General features: G+C 45.8%; 1 protein-coding gene across 8 annotated transcripts in view; it reads left to right on the top strand.

Annotated features, from left to right (window-relative positions):
- The window catches only part of MAP7 (microtubule associated protein 7), a 244,015-nt gene extending 234,600 nt beyond the window's left edge, over positions 1-9,415 (top strand). For all 8 annotated transcript variants that reach the window (XM_040350497.1, XM_040350494.1, XM_040350501.1 and 5 more), the window contains 2 exons: positions 3,366-3,550; positions 7,786-9,415. In XM_040350497.1, coding sequence (XP_040206431.1) covers positions 3,366-3,550; positions 7,786-7,796 — 196 coding nt within the window. In that variant the 3' untranslated portion in view covers positions 7,797-9,415. The remainder of the gene's footprint in view (positions 1-3,365; positions 3,551-7,785) is intronic.
- The last annotated feature ends 3,612 nt before the right edge of the window (positions 9,416-13,027 follow it).

The raw sequence follows: 13,027 nt of genomic DNA, 5'->3' as shown, positions 1-13,027 counted from the left end.
GACACAGGAGGGGGACAGAGGCTGGGGACATGACACAGGAGGGGGACAGAGGCTGGGGACATGACACAGGAGGGGGACAGAGGCTGGGGACATGACACAGGAGGGGGACAGAGGCTGGGGACATGACACAGGAGGGGGACAGAGGCTGGGGACATGACACAGAAGGGGGACAGAGGCTGGGGACAGGCAGCCACTGTTTAATCAATAACAATTGATTAAACAGTGGCTGCATGTGATGGCACAGTGGCTGCGTGTGATGGCACAGTGGTTGCGTTTGATGGGCACAGTGGCGACAATTGATGGCACAGTGGCTGCGTGTGATGGGCACAGTGGCAACAATTGATGGCACAGTGACTGCGTGTGTTGGCACAGTGGCTGCATGTGATGGCACAGTGGCTGCGTGTGATTGGCACAGTGGCTGCGTGTGATTGGCACAGTGGCTGCGTGTGATTGGCACAGTGGCTGCGTGTGATTGGCACTGTGGCTGCGTTTGATGGGCAGAGTGGCTGCGTGTTATTGGCACAGTGGCTGCGTGTTATTGGCACAGTGGCTGCGTGTGATGGGCACAGTGGCTGCGTGTGATGGGCACAGTGGCTGCGTGTGATGGGCACAGTGGCTGCGTGTGATGGGCACAGTGGCTGCGTGTGATTGGCACAGTGGCTGCGTGTGATTGGCACAGTGGCTGCGTGTGATTGGCACAGTGGCTGCGTTTGGGAACAGTGGCGACAATTGATTGCACAGTGGCTGTGTGTGATTGGCACAGTGGCTGCGTTTGATGGGCACAGTGGCTGCATGTGATTGGCACAGTGGCTGCATGTGATTGGCACAGTGGCTGCATGTGATTGGCACAGTGGCTGCGTGTGATTGGCACAGTGGCTGCGTGTGATTGGCACAGTGGGTGCGTGTGATTGGCACAGTGGGTGCGTGTGATTGGCACAGTGGCTGCATGTGATTGGCACAGTGGCTGCATGTGATTGGCACAGTGGCTGCGTTTGATGGGAACAGTGGGTGCGTGTGATTGGCACAGTGGCTGCGTTTGATGGGAACAGTGGCTGCGTGTGATTGGCACAGTGGCTGCGTGTGATTGGCACAGTGGCTGCGTTTGATGGGCACAGTGGCGACAATTTATGGTGGCACAGTGGCTGCGTGTGTTGGCACAAGTGGCTGCATGTTTTAGCACAGTGGCTGCGTGTGATGGGCACAGTGACACCTCCCACCCCTGCCTTGTACCGGCCCTGCCTACTGTTATCACCGCGGCGGGGAACATTAGACAGCGTTCGTTTGAACAGCTGTTTTCCCCGCCGCGCATAGACACTCCCCCTTGGACGGATCTGTCCAATCGCGAGCAAGGGGGAGTGTCTATGTGACTCCCCCTTGCTCGCGATTGGACAGATCCGTCCAAGGGGGAGTGTCTATGCGCGGCGGGGAAAACAGCTGTTCAAACGAACTCTGTCTAATGTTCCCCGCCGCGGTGATTAAAGTGGCGGCGGCGATTTCGGCGGGGGGCCATATACGGCCCGCGGGCCGTAGTTTGCCCAGGTCTGCCCTAAAGGAAAGTTACTGGAAATTGGTGGTGGAACGCTGCACTCCAAACTTGGTAGTGGTTCTAAATAAATCAGTTGTTATAGTGCAGTGATGGCGAACCTGTGGCACGCGTGCCACAGCCGGCACGTCGAGCCCTCTCTGTGGGCACATGAGAAAATCCTGTACTGACTCGGTATATCGCGTCCACAGCTCCCCTTCACATAGAACTACATCTGCCATAAGTCTCTGGAGCCAGGGATGATGTGTCTAGGATGGGCGTGGACGAGATGAAGGGTTGCTCCGGGTTGGATGGCAGGCGGAACATGTGGTGGGGATTGAGCCAATGGGGGGCCGTGTCTAGGATGGGGCGTGGACGAGATGAAGGGTTGCTCCGGGTTGGATGGCAGGCAGAACACGTGGTGGGGATTGAGCCAATGGGGGGCCGTGATGGTGCCTACTGAAGCTGCCCAATCACAGGCCGTTCTTATGCCCGGGAACTGACTGAGTCGGAAGATGCATTGGAGTGCTGTGGCAATCGTTAAAGTAAGTGTACATGCTGTGTGGGGAATAAATGTGTTTAGCTGTGTACACTGTTTCTGTGCCTCTTCAAATAGAATCTATTCCTTGGGGACTTTTTTTCTTCTTGTTCCCAACATTGCCACAAAATATGGAATTGTATGGTCAGAATAATGTTGTTTATATGCTGTCTGTGTTATATGCTGTCTGTGTTACAGCAGATGTCTCATGCTTTGTGTTGGCTATTCAGGTTTATCTGGCTGGAAATGCCTGCTAGATTTTGCAGAGATCACTGCAGTACAGTGTGAGATGTAAATACATATAGTTTTTGTCCCTGCCATCCCCCTGTATTTCATGATACCAGAGTCACATGACAGACAGTCCAGAATCACTGGCATTATACAGAGAGGTGTAGAGATGTTGCTTGGAGTTTGCATTTGACGTGCATTGAACTGCACAGGCATTGTGAGTGAACCATTGGTAAAGCATTGCTACAGTTGTCTTTGAATGTACACTTTCAGAAGGATGTTTCCTGGACATTGAGGACTATGAAGATAGTCAGGAATGAGAGATTTTCTAAGTAGTCTTCTGCTACAGCAATGCAGGGCAACCAGTATGTCTCCAGCTGGAGTAGAACTACAGATCTCAACATGCCTTAACCAAAGAGAGCATAATGTGTGCCAGCAGGGCATGGGGGGACTGGGAAGTTCTGCTGTAGAGTTGCTGGTTGCATGTCACCCCCTGTAACAGGATTTGTTTATCACCCAGCCAGTGCTTCTACTGAACAACTAGTAATTTAACGTACACCTGTCATGCAACTTGAGTGTATTGAATATTAATGTATAGTTAGAATAGTGATACTGATTGCACAATGCTAGGACAGCTTCCAAATAATTTAACTTTTGTCAAATGTGTTCTAGTTTTAGATCTTCTTGTACAAAACACAGACTATATAGTGAATACACAATGATTTTTGATGTGTCCCATGTTCACCCCCAGACATCATATCCCACACTCATCAAGTTCTGTATATGTTGGCACTTTGGAATGAATACGTTGATTTTGCGTTGCAGTTTGGGCACTCGGACTTAAAAAGGTTCGCCATCACTGTTATAGTGTGACAGCTCTCTGGCCTGTGCCAGCCTCAGTAGAGTGCCTGGGAGAAATGAAAGCCTTGTTTTGGGGGCTGTCAGCCAAATTACATGACGCCAATGTATCTGAACTAGAAATGTAACCACTAAACCAGAGCTATATACATGTTCTGGTCTTGAAATGCTGTGCAAATTGAAGCCCGAATTGTCCTGATGTATTTTTCCATTTTTTAGCATAGAGAAGCAACCCAATGAAAATGGGTTATGTACACCAAACAACAACTTTGAAGAGATCATCAATTTGCCTGTTGGAACTAAACCAATCAAACTTGATGCTCTAAATAATGAAGAGAACAGTATGGAGAACCTTCCTCGGAATCCAATTCTAGCTTTTGAAGTTGATAATGTACAAACGGCAGGTATGTTGGTCTACAAATGTCTATAGGTCAGAATAGGGTGGAGAATGCTTACAATGTTTGTCAGATTTTTAATTCTTTGACCATTGGGTTATGCTCCAGGTGATTGGACACTGGCAAATATCAAAGCTTGACAATGCTCAGCATTGAGGTGTAATGTTGAATTTCTTAATCTTACATCGTAAGACACAGGAGTGTTAATTCTTTGATCATTGGGTTATTCTCCACCTCCAGATGATTGGACATTAGCAAGTATCACAGCTTGTTCAGCATAACCCCTTCCACGCCCAGCATTGTCTCAGTTTTTTTGCTAGTGTCCGTAGGCGATGAATCTGTCTGCAGAGAGAGCATTTTCTGTTTTAATGCGTTGCTTTTTGCTTGAACTGCCCTTCTCTGCTGAGCCTTGGTGTGCTGCAGCAGTGGCTGTTTTCTGTATCAGTACCAATAGATGCTTTATTCCCACAGAAACACAGCCAGTAAGCTGCATTGGATCCCGTGTGTGGGGCTCATTTTGGCAGGCATTTGCTTTTATGAGTTAGCTGATGGGATGCTGTACAGGTCCAGGACCGTGGTCTCCTGCAGATTAATATATATTCTTTTCTGGCCCTGAGTCTGCCCTGTGCCCTTGTTCTGCAGCCTCTGTGACCGTGTGGAGAGGCACTGCCTGATCGCCCGAAGTTCCAGCACATTGATCGGCAGGCAGAAGTTTTCCTGCGTCCAGTGACCTTGTGTCGACTGAACACCCCAAACCCCCCCCCCAACCTGTCAGGCTGGCTTCCTTCGTGATCACCGTCCATTGAAAGGGAAGGAACGACTTTCCGGACTGAAGGGCCCGGAGATCTCAGCCACCAAACCAGGGAAGTCCTGACCAGTTGGCTCACCCAGATTTGACAATCCAGGGACAACGGAGACTTGTCCCACTTGGACAGGATCTCCTTCTGTAAGACTCGAGTGTGGAATTGAGCATGCGATACTGCTTCGAAGGAGGCTACTATGAGACTCGGGACTCGCATGCAAAAGTGCAGGGACGACCACCTGTGGGATACCAACAGCTTCACCGCCACCTGAAGAGTCTGCAACTTTTCCAGAGGGAGAAAAACTTTTGCCTCTGAGTCTAGAATCGAGTCCAGGCGCTGATTCGCAACCAACACCGACTTCTGGAGGTTCAGTACGCAACCAAATTCTTGAAGGGTCTGACTGGAAATCACCACATCCTCCTCTAATTCTGAGTCTGAAGCAGCTCTCAGAAGGAGGTTGTCCATGTAGCCGAGCAAGGCCAGAATCGGGGCGAGCACCTTGGTGAAAACCCCTGGTGCCAATGCCAGGCCAAAAGGGAGTGCCACAAATTGGTAGTGATCATCCCTGACTGCAAAGCACAGAAATCTCTGATGCCCGAAATATATGGGGACGCCAGAAAATCCCTGGATCGCGTGCAGCGACCACAGAGCGAACTGATTCCACCCTGAACCTTCGTACTTTTACAAAAGGAGTCTTGAGGTCCAGGATTGGCCAGACCCCGTCCCTCTTTGGGATAACAAACAGAGTAGAATCCCTGAAACCTTTCCGGCAGCGCCACAGGTATTATTAACCTGCGCCTCAGCAGGTCCTGCACTGCCCCAAACAGGGCGTTCCGACGAGCCGGAGGAAGATGAGGGTTTGAGGGAAAAAACCTAAAAGAAATTCTATCTTGTACCCTGATGAAACCACTTTGCAAACACACTGGTCGGAAAGCAGGGAAACCCACCAAGCTGCAATCTCGCGAAGGCGACCCCCCACCCAAGAGTCGGACGGGGGAAAACTTTCATGCAGTAGCAGATTTGTTCGCAGGCTTGTTTTGGCTTGCGAACCCAGGGACGCTTTTGTCCCTCAGCTGGCCCCTTGTCGGCCTGGGAACGCTTACCTGTGAGCCCAGACTGACGAAAAAAAACGCTTCTGAATGGAAAAGGTGGGCTCCAAATAGCCTCTCCCCCTGGAAGGGCAAATCCGCCAGTCGTCTTGGCCATCTGGTCCGCGGACCAGCATTTTGGCCAAATCAGGCAACGCAGTACCACAGCAGATACTGAGGCTCTGGAAATCAGAGGAACTGTATCCAGGGCTGCATCGCAGATATATTTAAGGCCATGCACCAGCTGGTCGGCCAGTTCTACGCAGACCGGGGAAGCCTGTTTCTTCTCCAACTCTCGGTGTAACAATTTTGCCCATTCAGTAAGAGTTTGTGACACCAGGGCCGCAGCCAATACTGGCTGTAATGCTGACCCCAACATGGTGAACATGGACCGGACCACCGCTTCGGACCTCCTATCTGCAGGATCCTTAAATGCAGGGGTCCCCTCCACCGGAATCGTGGTTACCTTGTTTAACCTGGATACCGGGGGGTCCACAACCGGGGAGATGCCCATTTTTACAGAAGACTCTCCTCAAAAGGGTAAAGGACCGCCATGTGGTCGTTCCCATTCTTTGTCTATAAAATAAGTTGCGCAAGGAAACACCTTTAGCAGTGCGGGTCGGCTTGTGGGACCCAAAAGGGACCGACACCTCAGATTGCCCAGCCGCATCCTCCAGCTTGAGGGTTTCCCGCACTGTGGTGATAAGTTACTCCAACAAGCGTCTTCTCATGTGCTGACCCCGGACGCAGAGTCTTCACTGTCGGAATGGTCTTGGTCCGCATACTCTGACACTTCAGAACAGGGGTCCTGTGTCACAGCCAGGCCCGAGTCTGAGTCGGAGAGTTCCCCAGAAGATTATGGGGGAAGGGGGGGGTTTTAACCCCCTTTCACCCGCACACAGACTCCACCCTGGCAACAAATGATTCCAGGACCGCCGACAAAGCGTCCATAGGTACCGCAGGCGCACTGGTTGCTACCACCGGAATGTCTGGGGAAGAAACGCCAGCTTCTGACGCCATGCTGACCCGCTTACCTGACAGCCACTCGGGGAATAAAGTCAAGGTACAAAAAAAGGCCCATCCTCCTAGCTGCTACAGACCAAGGGGTATTCTCAGAGGACTCACCGCCCTGACCCAGGTACTTCTCAGCTCTGTGTCCCATTCTATCTCCTGCACAGTGTGTGCCCGAGGTGAACTGTGCCGTTCGTGCCGTTCAGAATGACAGAACCAGTGCTAGAGGCCAAAATCAATGTTAAAGCCATGAAAAGATGGCTGCCGGCTGCCTCAGGGGAAAAAATGAGCGCGAGCTACAAGAAAATGACCACCCACTGTATGAGCAATATACAACTGCGTGGCTACAAGAAAATGGCCGACAGCTGTATTAGTATTAGGAACAGCGCAGCCACAGAAAAACGGTGCAGGTGCATCAAAAATGGCGCCGATTTTCGAGGTAGAAATAAAGGCTGTGAAAACACTGGGCCTCCGAGCGGAGGCCCCTACAAGGCAGACCACCCCACTAGAGCTGACCCAGACACACCGCGCAGCCCCCAGCCAGGCCCCGGAGCCCTCTCTCAGGGACCCCCCGGTGAGGAGGGATGAATGGGGAGAGAGGAAAGGGAGGGCTCGGAGACCCCCTAATCCATCACCCCAGGAATGCCCAGCTGTTCCATCCTGCCAAGACAACCTTATTTACCCATCCCTGCGAGGACTGCTGGACGCGTTCCTGACAGACCCATCACCGAGCAGTACGGAGTGGCTGCCGGCCACAGCCCACTGTGACTCAGACAGCAGTAGCCCGGTCATATGTGAGCCCCGGAGCATATAGCTGACCGGCCACCCCTGGAGCAAACGGGGTATGTCATGGCCGACCCAGCGCGTAGCTAAAGGCCTGCTCACGCTTGATGGCCGGACTGGGGAGACTACAAGGATCTATATTATCCAGCCTGTCACCCGGCAGTTGATAGTAGATCTCAGAATCAAAAAGTAAAAATAAAAAGTTCTCCAGGACCAATGGGCCCCTAGGGAGCCAGGTCCTTCTCCTATACTAGGCAGAAAAAAACTGAGCTGCTGAGTGCAGGGTGTGGAGTTATGACCAGAGGGACCGCCCCCCCTGGGCAGGTCTGTTCAGCTTTGCTATAGTTATGTTTTTAAATATCTAACATGTCTGCCTAGTAGATGGAACATAACCCTAATGTCACAAATGTAAGGAAGAGAATGAAAGTGTGCTCATTTGGGCAATTCCCCATCCGTTCTCAGTGTTGAATCATGATTTTTAAAGAATTGCCAAGCAGCACCAATTTCTTTCTGACTTCTAATTATCTGTATCTTTTTTTTTTTTTTTTTTTATTCACAGAGGTCATCTGAACAACCTGACGGAACATAGAAATCACGTTTAAAGCCCCAGGGATTCTTTCCAAGTAATGAAGGAAGGATTGTTTACTTTATAAGTTATTGACTGAATATCCGAAGAGGGGAAAAACTAGATTCATACCAGCTTTTGGGATTGCTGCTCTGTGTAAGCTGACCCTTGATTTTTAGTGTGCAGTGCATAAAAAGGGATTTCCCTCAAATTTCTGCTTCTGGCACCTATTTTTTTTGAAGTTTTTACAAATGTTGAAGGAGATGATCTATAACTGAAAGCACCAAGGCAGTTTATAGGACTTTCTCAAGACTGGTCTGTTTTAAATGTAATTGTTTAACCTGCTAGTAATATTTTACACTGTATATGTTTAATACTTGAATACACCCTCATAGCTCTACATGTAGGGCTATAGAGTGGTCTCATTTAAACCATCTGGTTTAAATATTATTGCTGAGGACTCCATTTATAGGGGCTTTAATGTATAGGCTACTGAATCAGGTTCTCTGAATTGTAATTACTACTTGGCTGTTTTAATCATCTCATCTGTTTTATTTCTTTTTCATTGTATTTGAAACAAAATGACATTCCTTCATCGGATAAATAGGTACAATGATTTTAAGCTTTTTTTTTTGTTTTTATCACTTAAAAATCAAGCTTTCTCATAACAAGTTATACCTTTTTATGGTAAACTCTTGAATATTTTGCTGTACAATAACAAATCTTTAAGGAAAAACTCTATATTATAACTTATTTTTGTCAGCTTTTCTTACCCACGGGTGTTTATTTGCCTTACAAAACACACAGACCTATATATATATATATATATATATATATATATATGAAGAGAGAGAGAAAGATGTTTATGTATAAAGAGGGGCGGATTCAAATAAAAGAGTAATTATAAGTATTGAGAATAGCTCTATGCTCGTTTCAGAGCAAAAGAAAATGAACGATTCTTCTAAATTAACACTTTACTTTTTTGGGGGATGTGGGTCTTTATTTTTACACTATATCACACACAAGCACTCAGTTTTTACTTTCATGTATGTCTTTCAGATGCTATTTCGTAAATGTGCACTTCTTAAACCACACTGCTCTTATTCACTTATTTGTGTTGTCTAACAAAGCCGACCGACCGGGTGATGAAACACTGGCTCATAAAACCGTATTGATGATTGTAAAGGAGGTTAGAGATAGCCTGTCTAGGAATACAGCACAGTATGCACAGTCACATGCTATTTTTTTGGGGAGGCTAATGCTGTGAAGGCATCTTAGAAATGTTTTGATGGGCATTACTGGCTATTCTACCGATTTGCAGCTATTTATGTCTTACAGGGTACATACACTGTGCAAAGAAAACATTTTTCCTGTTACAGTGCAGCAAATGTCACAAGAGAAACAGATTTACATTAAATGCTATTCAGTTCACTTTTCACACAGAATCCAATGTAGTATATCAAATTGAGTTTTTTTTATTTTTTTGTTGGTTGTCCTTATGTCCATGTACATAGAAGTTCTATTTAAGATGATAACAATGCTTAAATCATGTAGTTTTTATTTCTCTACTCTATATATAGCATGTCATTAATGAATAAATTTGTTTGAACTAATTTTAATGAAATTTAAGTCTTGTGTAATCATTTGGTCTTAAATTCATCCCTCTTTTGTACAGGGGTATAGAAGAAGGTTTTGATAATGTAAATAAATATATGCGGGTAGGGGGTATGTTTACAACAGTAAGGCCTCATACACACGATAGGTTAGCCAGAAGACAACGGTCTGATGGACCGTTTTCATCGGTCAAACCCGATCGTGTGTAGGCCCCATAGGTTATTTAAACTTAGGTTAAAAAAAAGCCAACTTGCTTTAAAATGTAACCGATGGACGCCTAACCGATAGGTCAAAACCGATCGTTAGTATGCAAAACCATTGGTTAAAAACCTGCACATGCTCCGAATCAAGTTGACGCATGCTTGGAAGCATTGATGTAAAAAGAAAGCTCCTGCACTATCGGTGACTAAAGCTAGGGGGCACTGCTGCAGGCACCTGGTAATCTGTCCATGCCAGAAAAGGTGAAATAGGTATTAGTGACTGCGCTGTGTGAACTAAACAAACAAAAGGTGATAAAAGACTCACTGGGTGAGTGAGTGGACCACTAGGGGAAATATATCTCCTATAAGGTATAAGCAAATATACTGACAAAACAGGATGAACTACTCGTGAAAAATCAAATAGATACTCAAATAAGCATGAACAAAAAATATAAAGAAAAATACAAGTGATTTCACATGAACGTGAGATAACAAACACATATAGTGTAAAACTGAGATATAATAAAACAAAGATAAAGTCTTATAAAACGGTGATCCCAAAGAAAAAAACAAGCTTCAGTGTTGAGGAAAAAGCTTCAATGCAAACACCTCTTGTGGTTCCTAAATGCTCACCTCATGGCTATAGCACGGACAGCCAAAAACACCACAGGTGTATACTCAAACGGATACAGTAAAACTTGTATGTAGCTGAAGGACTCCACATCAGATTGACATATAAAGGAAACAGCAAAGGGATAATGGCATAATACTGTGAGGGCACTTGGGAGTAATGGATAAATCACATAGACATGCACTCACATGGAGGCCATGAATAGTGGGCCTATCTCCAACGAACGCCGAGTTCGCAAGTGATCCTATGTGTATTCCTGTATATCTCCCTTGCACTTCCTCCTCCTCCTGGCTTCCAGGTATTGTTGGGTATGTCACTCAGAGGATGTAGGTAAAAGGGAAGCACATAGCACAGTTCCGCAGTAAAAAATGTATTTAATATAAGGTAAAAGTAAAACTCACATTTAAAATTATGGCACAAGGTAAAACCATACACGAGCGGCGAGCTTGTCTCCCTGCCGTCAAAGCGTGTACGCTCTAGTGCTCCTGGTCTCTACGCATGTCGTCACACCATGTGACTTCTTCATCCCCTGAAGAAGTTGCGTGGTGCGACGACACGCGTAGGGACCAGGAGCACTAGAGCATACACGCTTTGACGGCAGGGAGACGAGCTCGCCGCTCGTGTATGGTTTTACCTTGTGCCATCATTTTAAATGTGAGTTTTACTTTTACCTTTCATTAAAGCAGTGTTTCTCAACTCCAGTCCTCAAGGCGCCCCAACAGGTCATGTTTTCAGGATTTCCCTCAGATGACACGGCTGTGGTAATTACTAAGGCAGTGAAACTGATCAAACCACTTGTGCAAAATAATGGAAAACCTGAAAACATGACCTGTTGGGGTGCCTTGAGGACTGGAGTTGAGAAACACTGCATTAAAGGGTCACTAAAGGATTTTTTTTTTTTTTTAGCTAAATAGCTTCCATTACCTTACTGCAGTCCTGGTTTCATGTCCTCATTGCTCGTTTTTGCTTTGATGTTGCTGTAATACTGCTCTGAACACTTCCTGGTTGTCTGGCTCCTTATGAAAAAAGTCATGAGAGACTTTAGTTTCGTTTTCCTAGCCATGACTCTCTATGGCACTGTCCAGCACAGAGGCATAAAATAACTTGCAAAGACTAAACTAGTTTCACTTTCGTTTTTGCATCTAGAGGCACATTATATGATTGATTTTTATCTATTTTTAATCGTTTTTAAAAGGAATCAGTTAACTATTATGTCTCTATACCCTGTAAACAGTCATTTCAGCAACAAATATTTTTTCCTTTAGTGATCCTTTAAATACATTTTTTACTGCGGAACTGTGCTATGTGCTTCCCTTTTTCTCCATCCTCTGAGTGACATACCCAACTATACCTGGAAGCCAGGAGGAGGAGGCAGTGGAAGGGAGATATCCAGGAATACACATAGGATCACTTGCGAACTTAGCGTTCGTTGGAGATAGGCCTCCATGTGAGTGCATGTCTATGTGATTTATCCATTACTCCCAAGTGCCCTCACAGTATTATGCCATTATCCCTTTGCTGTTTCCTTTATATGTCAATCTGATGTGGAGTCCTTCAGCTACATACAAGTTTTGCTGCATCCGTTTGAGTATACACCTGTGGTGTTTTTGGCTGTCCGTGCTATAGCCATGAGGTGAGCATTTAGGAACCACAAGAGGTGTTTGCATTGAAGCTTTTTCCTCAACACTGAAGCTTGTTTTTTTTCTTTGGGATCACCGTTTTATAAGACTTTATCTTTGTTTTATTATATCTCATTTTTACACTATATGTGTTTGTTATCTCACGTTCATGTGAAATCACTTGTATTTTTCTTTATATTTTTTGTTCATGCTTGTTTGATTATCTATTTGATTTTGCACGAGTAGTTCGTCCTGTTTTGTCAGTATATTTGCTTATACCTTATAGGAGATATATTGCCCCTAGTGGTCCACTCGCTCACCCAGTGAGTCTTGTATCACCTTTTGTTTGTTTAGTTCACTTGGAAGCATTGAACTTCGTTTTTTTAGCACGTCGTTGTGTTTTACGTCACCGCGTTCTGACACGATCGGTTATTTAACCTATGGTGTGTAGGGGTGACGGACCAGTCAGCTTCATCGGTTAACCGATGACAACGGTCCTTCAGACCGTTCTCATCGGATGGACTGATCGTGTGTACGAGGCATAACTTTTAATGCACTCAATACGGGACAAAAGATAAGGATGGGAAATGCTATCAACTGCAGGCCATAGTAGCAAGAAGATTTGGGTTCATTTTAGAAAATATTTGGCTGCAAACTCAGATAAGCAAATCCTATAGTATATAAAAAGCCTAAACTTTTAAATCAAGTAGTTAATAATTCAAACACATCAGATTTGTTTTTCCTCCCATTGGCAACATTTCCCTTTACTGCCGGCTATACGGGTAAAAGAAGTGATGAAATCTCCCCAAATTAAGGAAAAATCATCACATATGTTTGCAACTGCAAAATTCTGGATTCCCATTAACTTTCTTTCTTATTGAGAGTGTTCCCTAGGAGAGTTGGAGGTGCAAGTCTTAACAGAGTATTTGATCCCCTGCTGATTTTATACGTTTGCTCACTGACAAAGAAATGGTCGGTCTATAATTTTAACAGCGAGAGACAGAATAACAAGAAAGATATCCAGAAAAACGCATTTAAAAAAGTTATAAATTGGATTTTCATTTTAATGCGTAAAATAAGTATTTGACCCCTTTGCAAAACATGACTTGGTACTTGGTGGCAAAACACCTTTTTGGCAATTAGAGGTCAGACGTTTCTTGTAGTTGGCCACC

This window comes from Rana temporaria, chromosome 4 (genome assembly GCF_905171775.1).
Source record: "Rana temporaria chromosome 4, aRanTem1.1, whole genome shotgun sequence".
NCBI lineage: Eukaryota > Metazoa > Chordata > Amphibia > Anura > Ranidae > Rana > Rana temporaria.
This window is presented reverse-complemented; position numbering and strand designations above follow the sequence as displayed.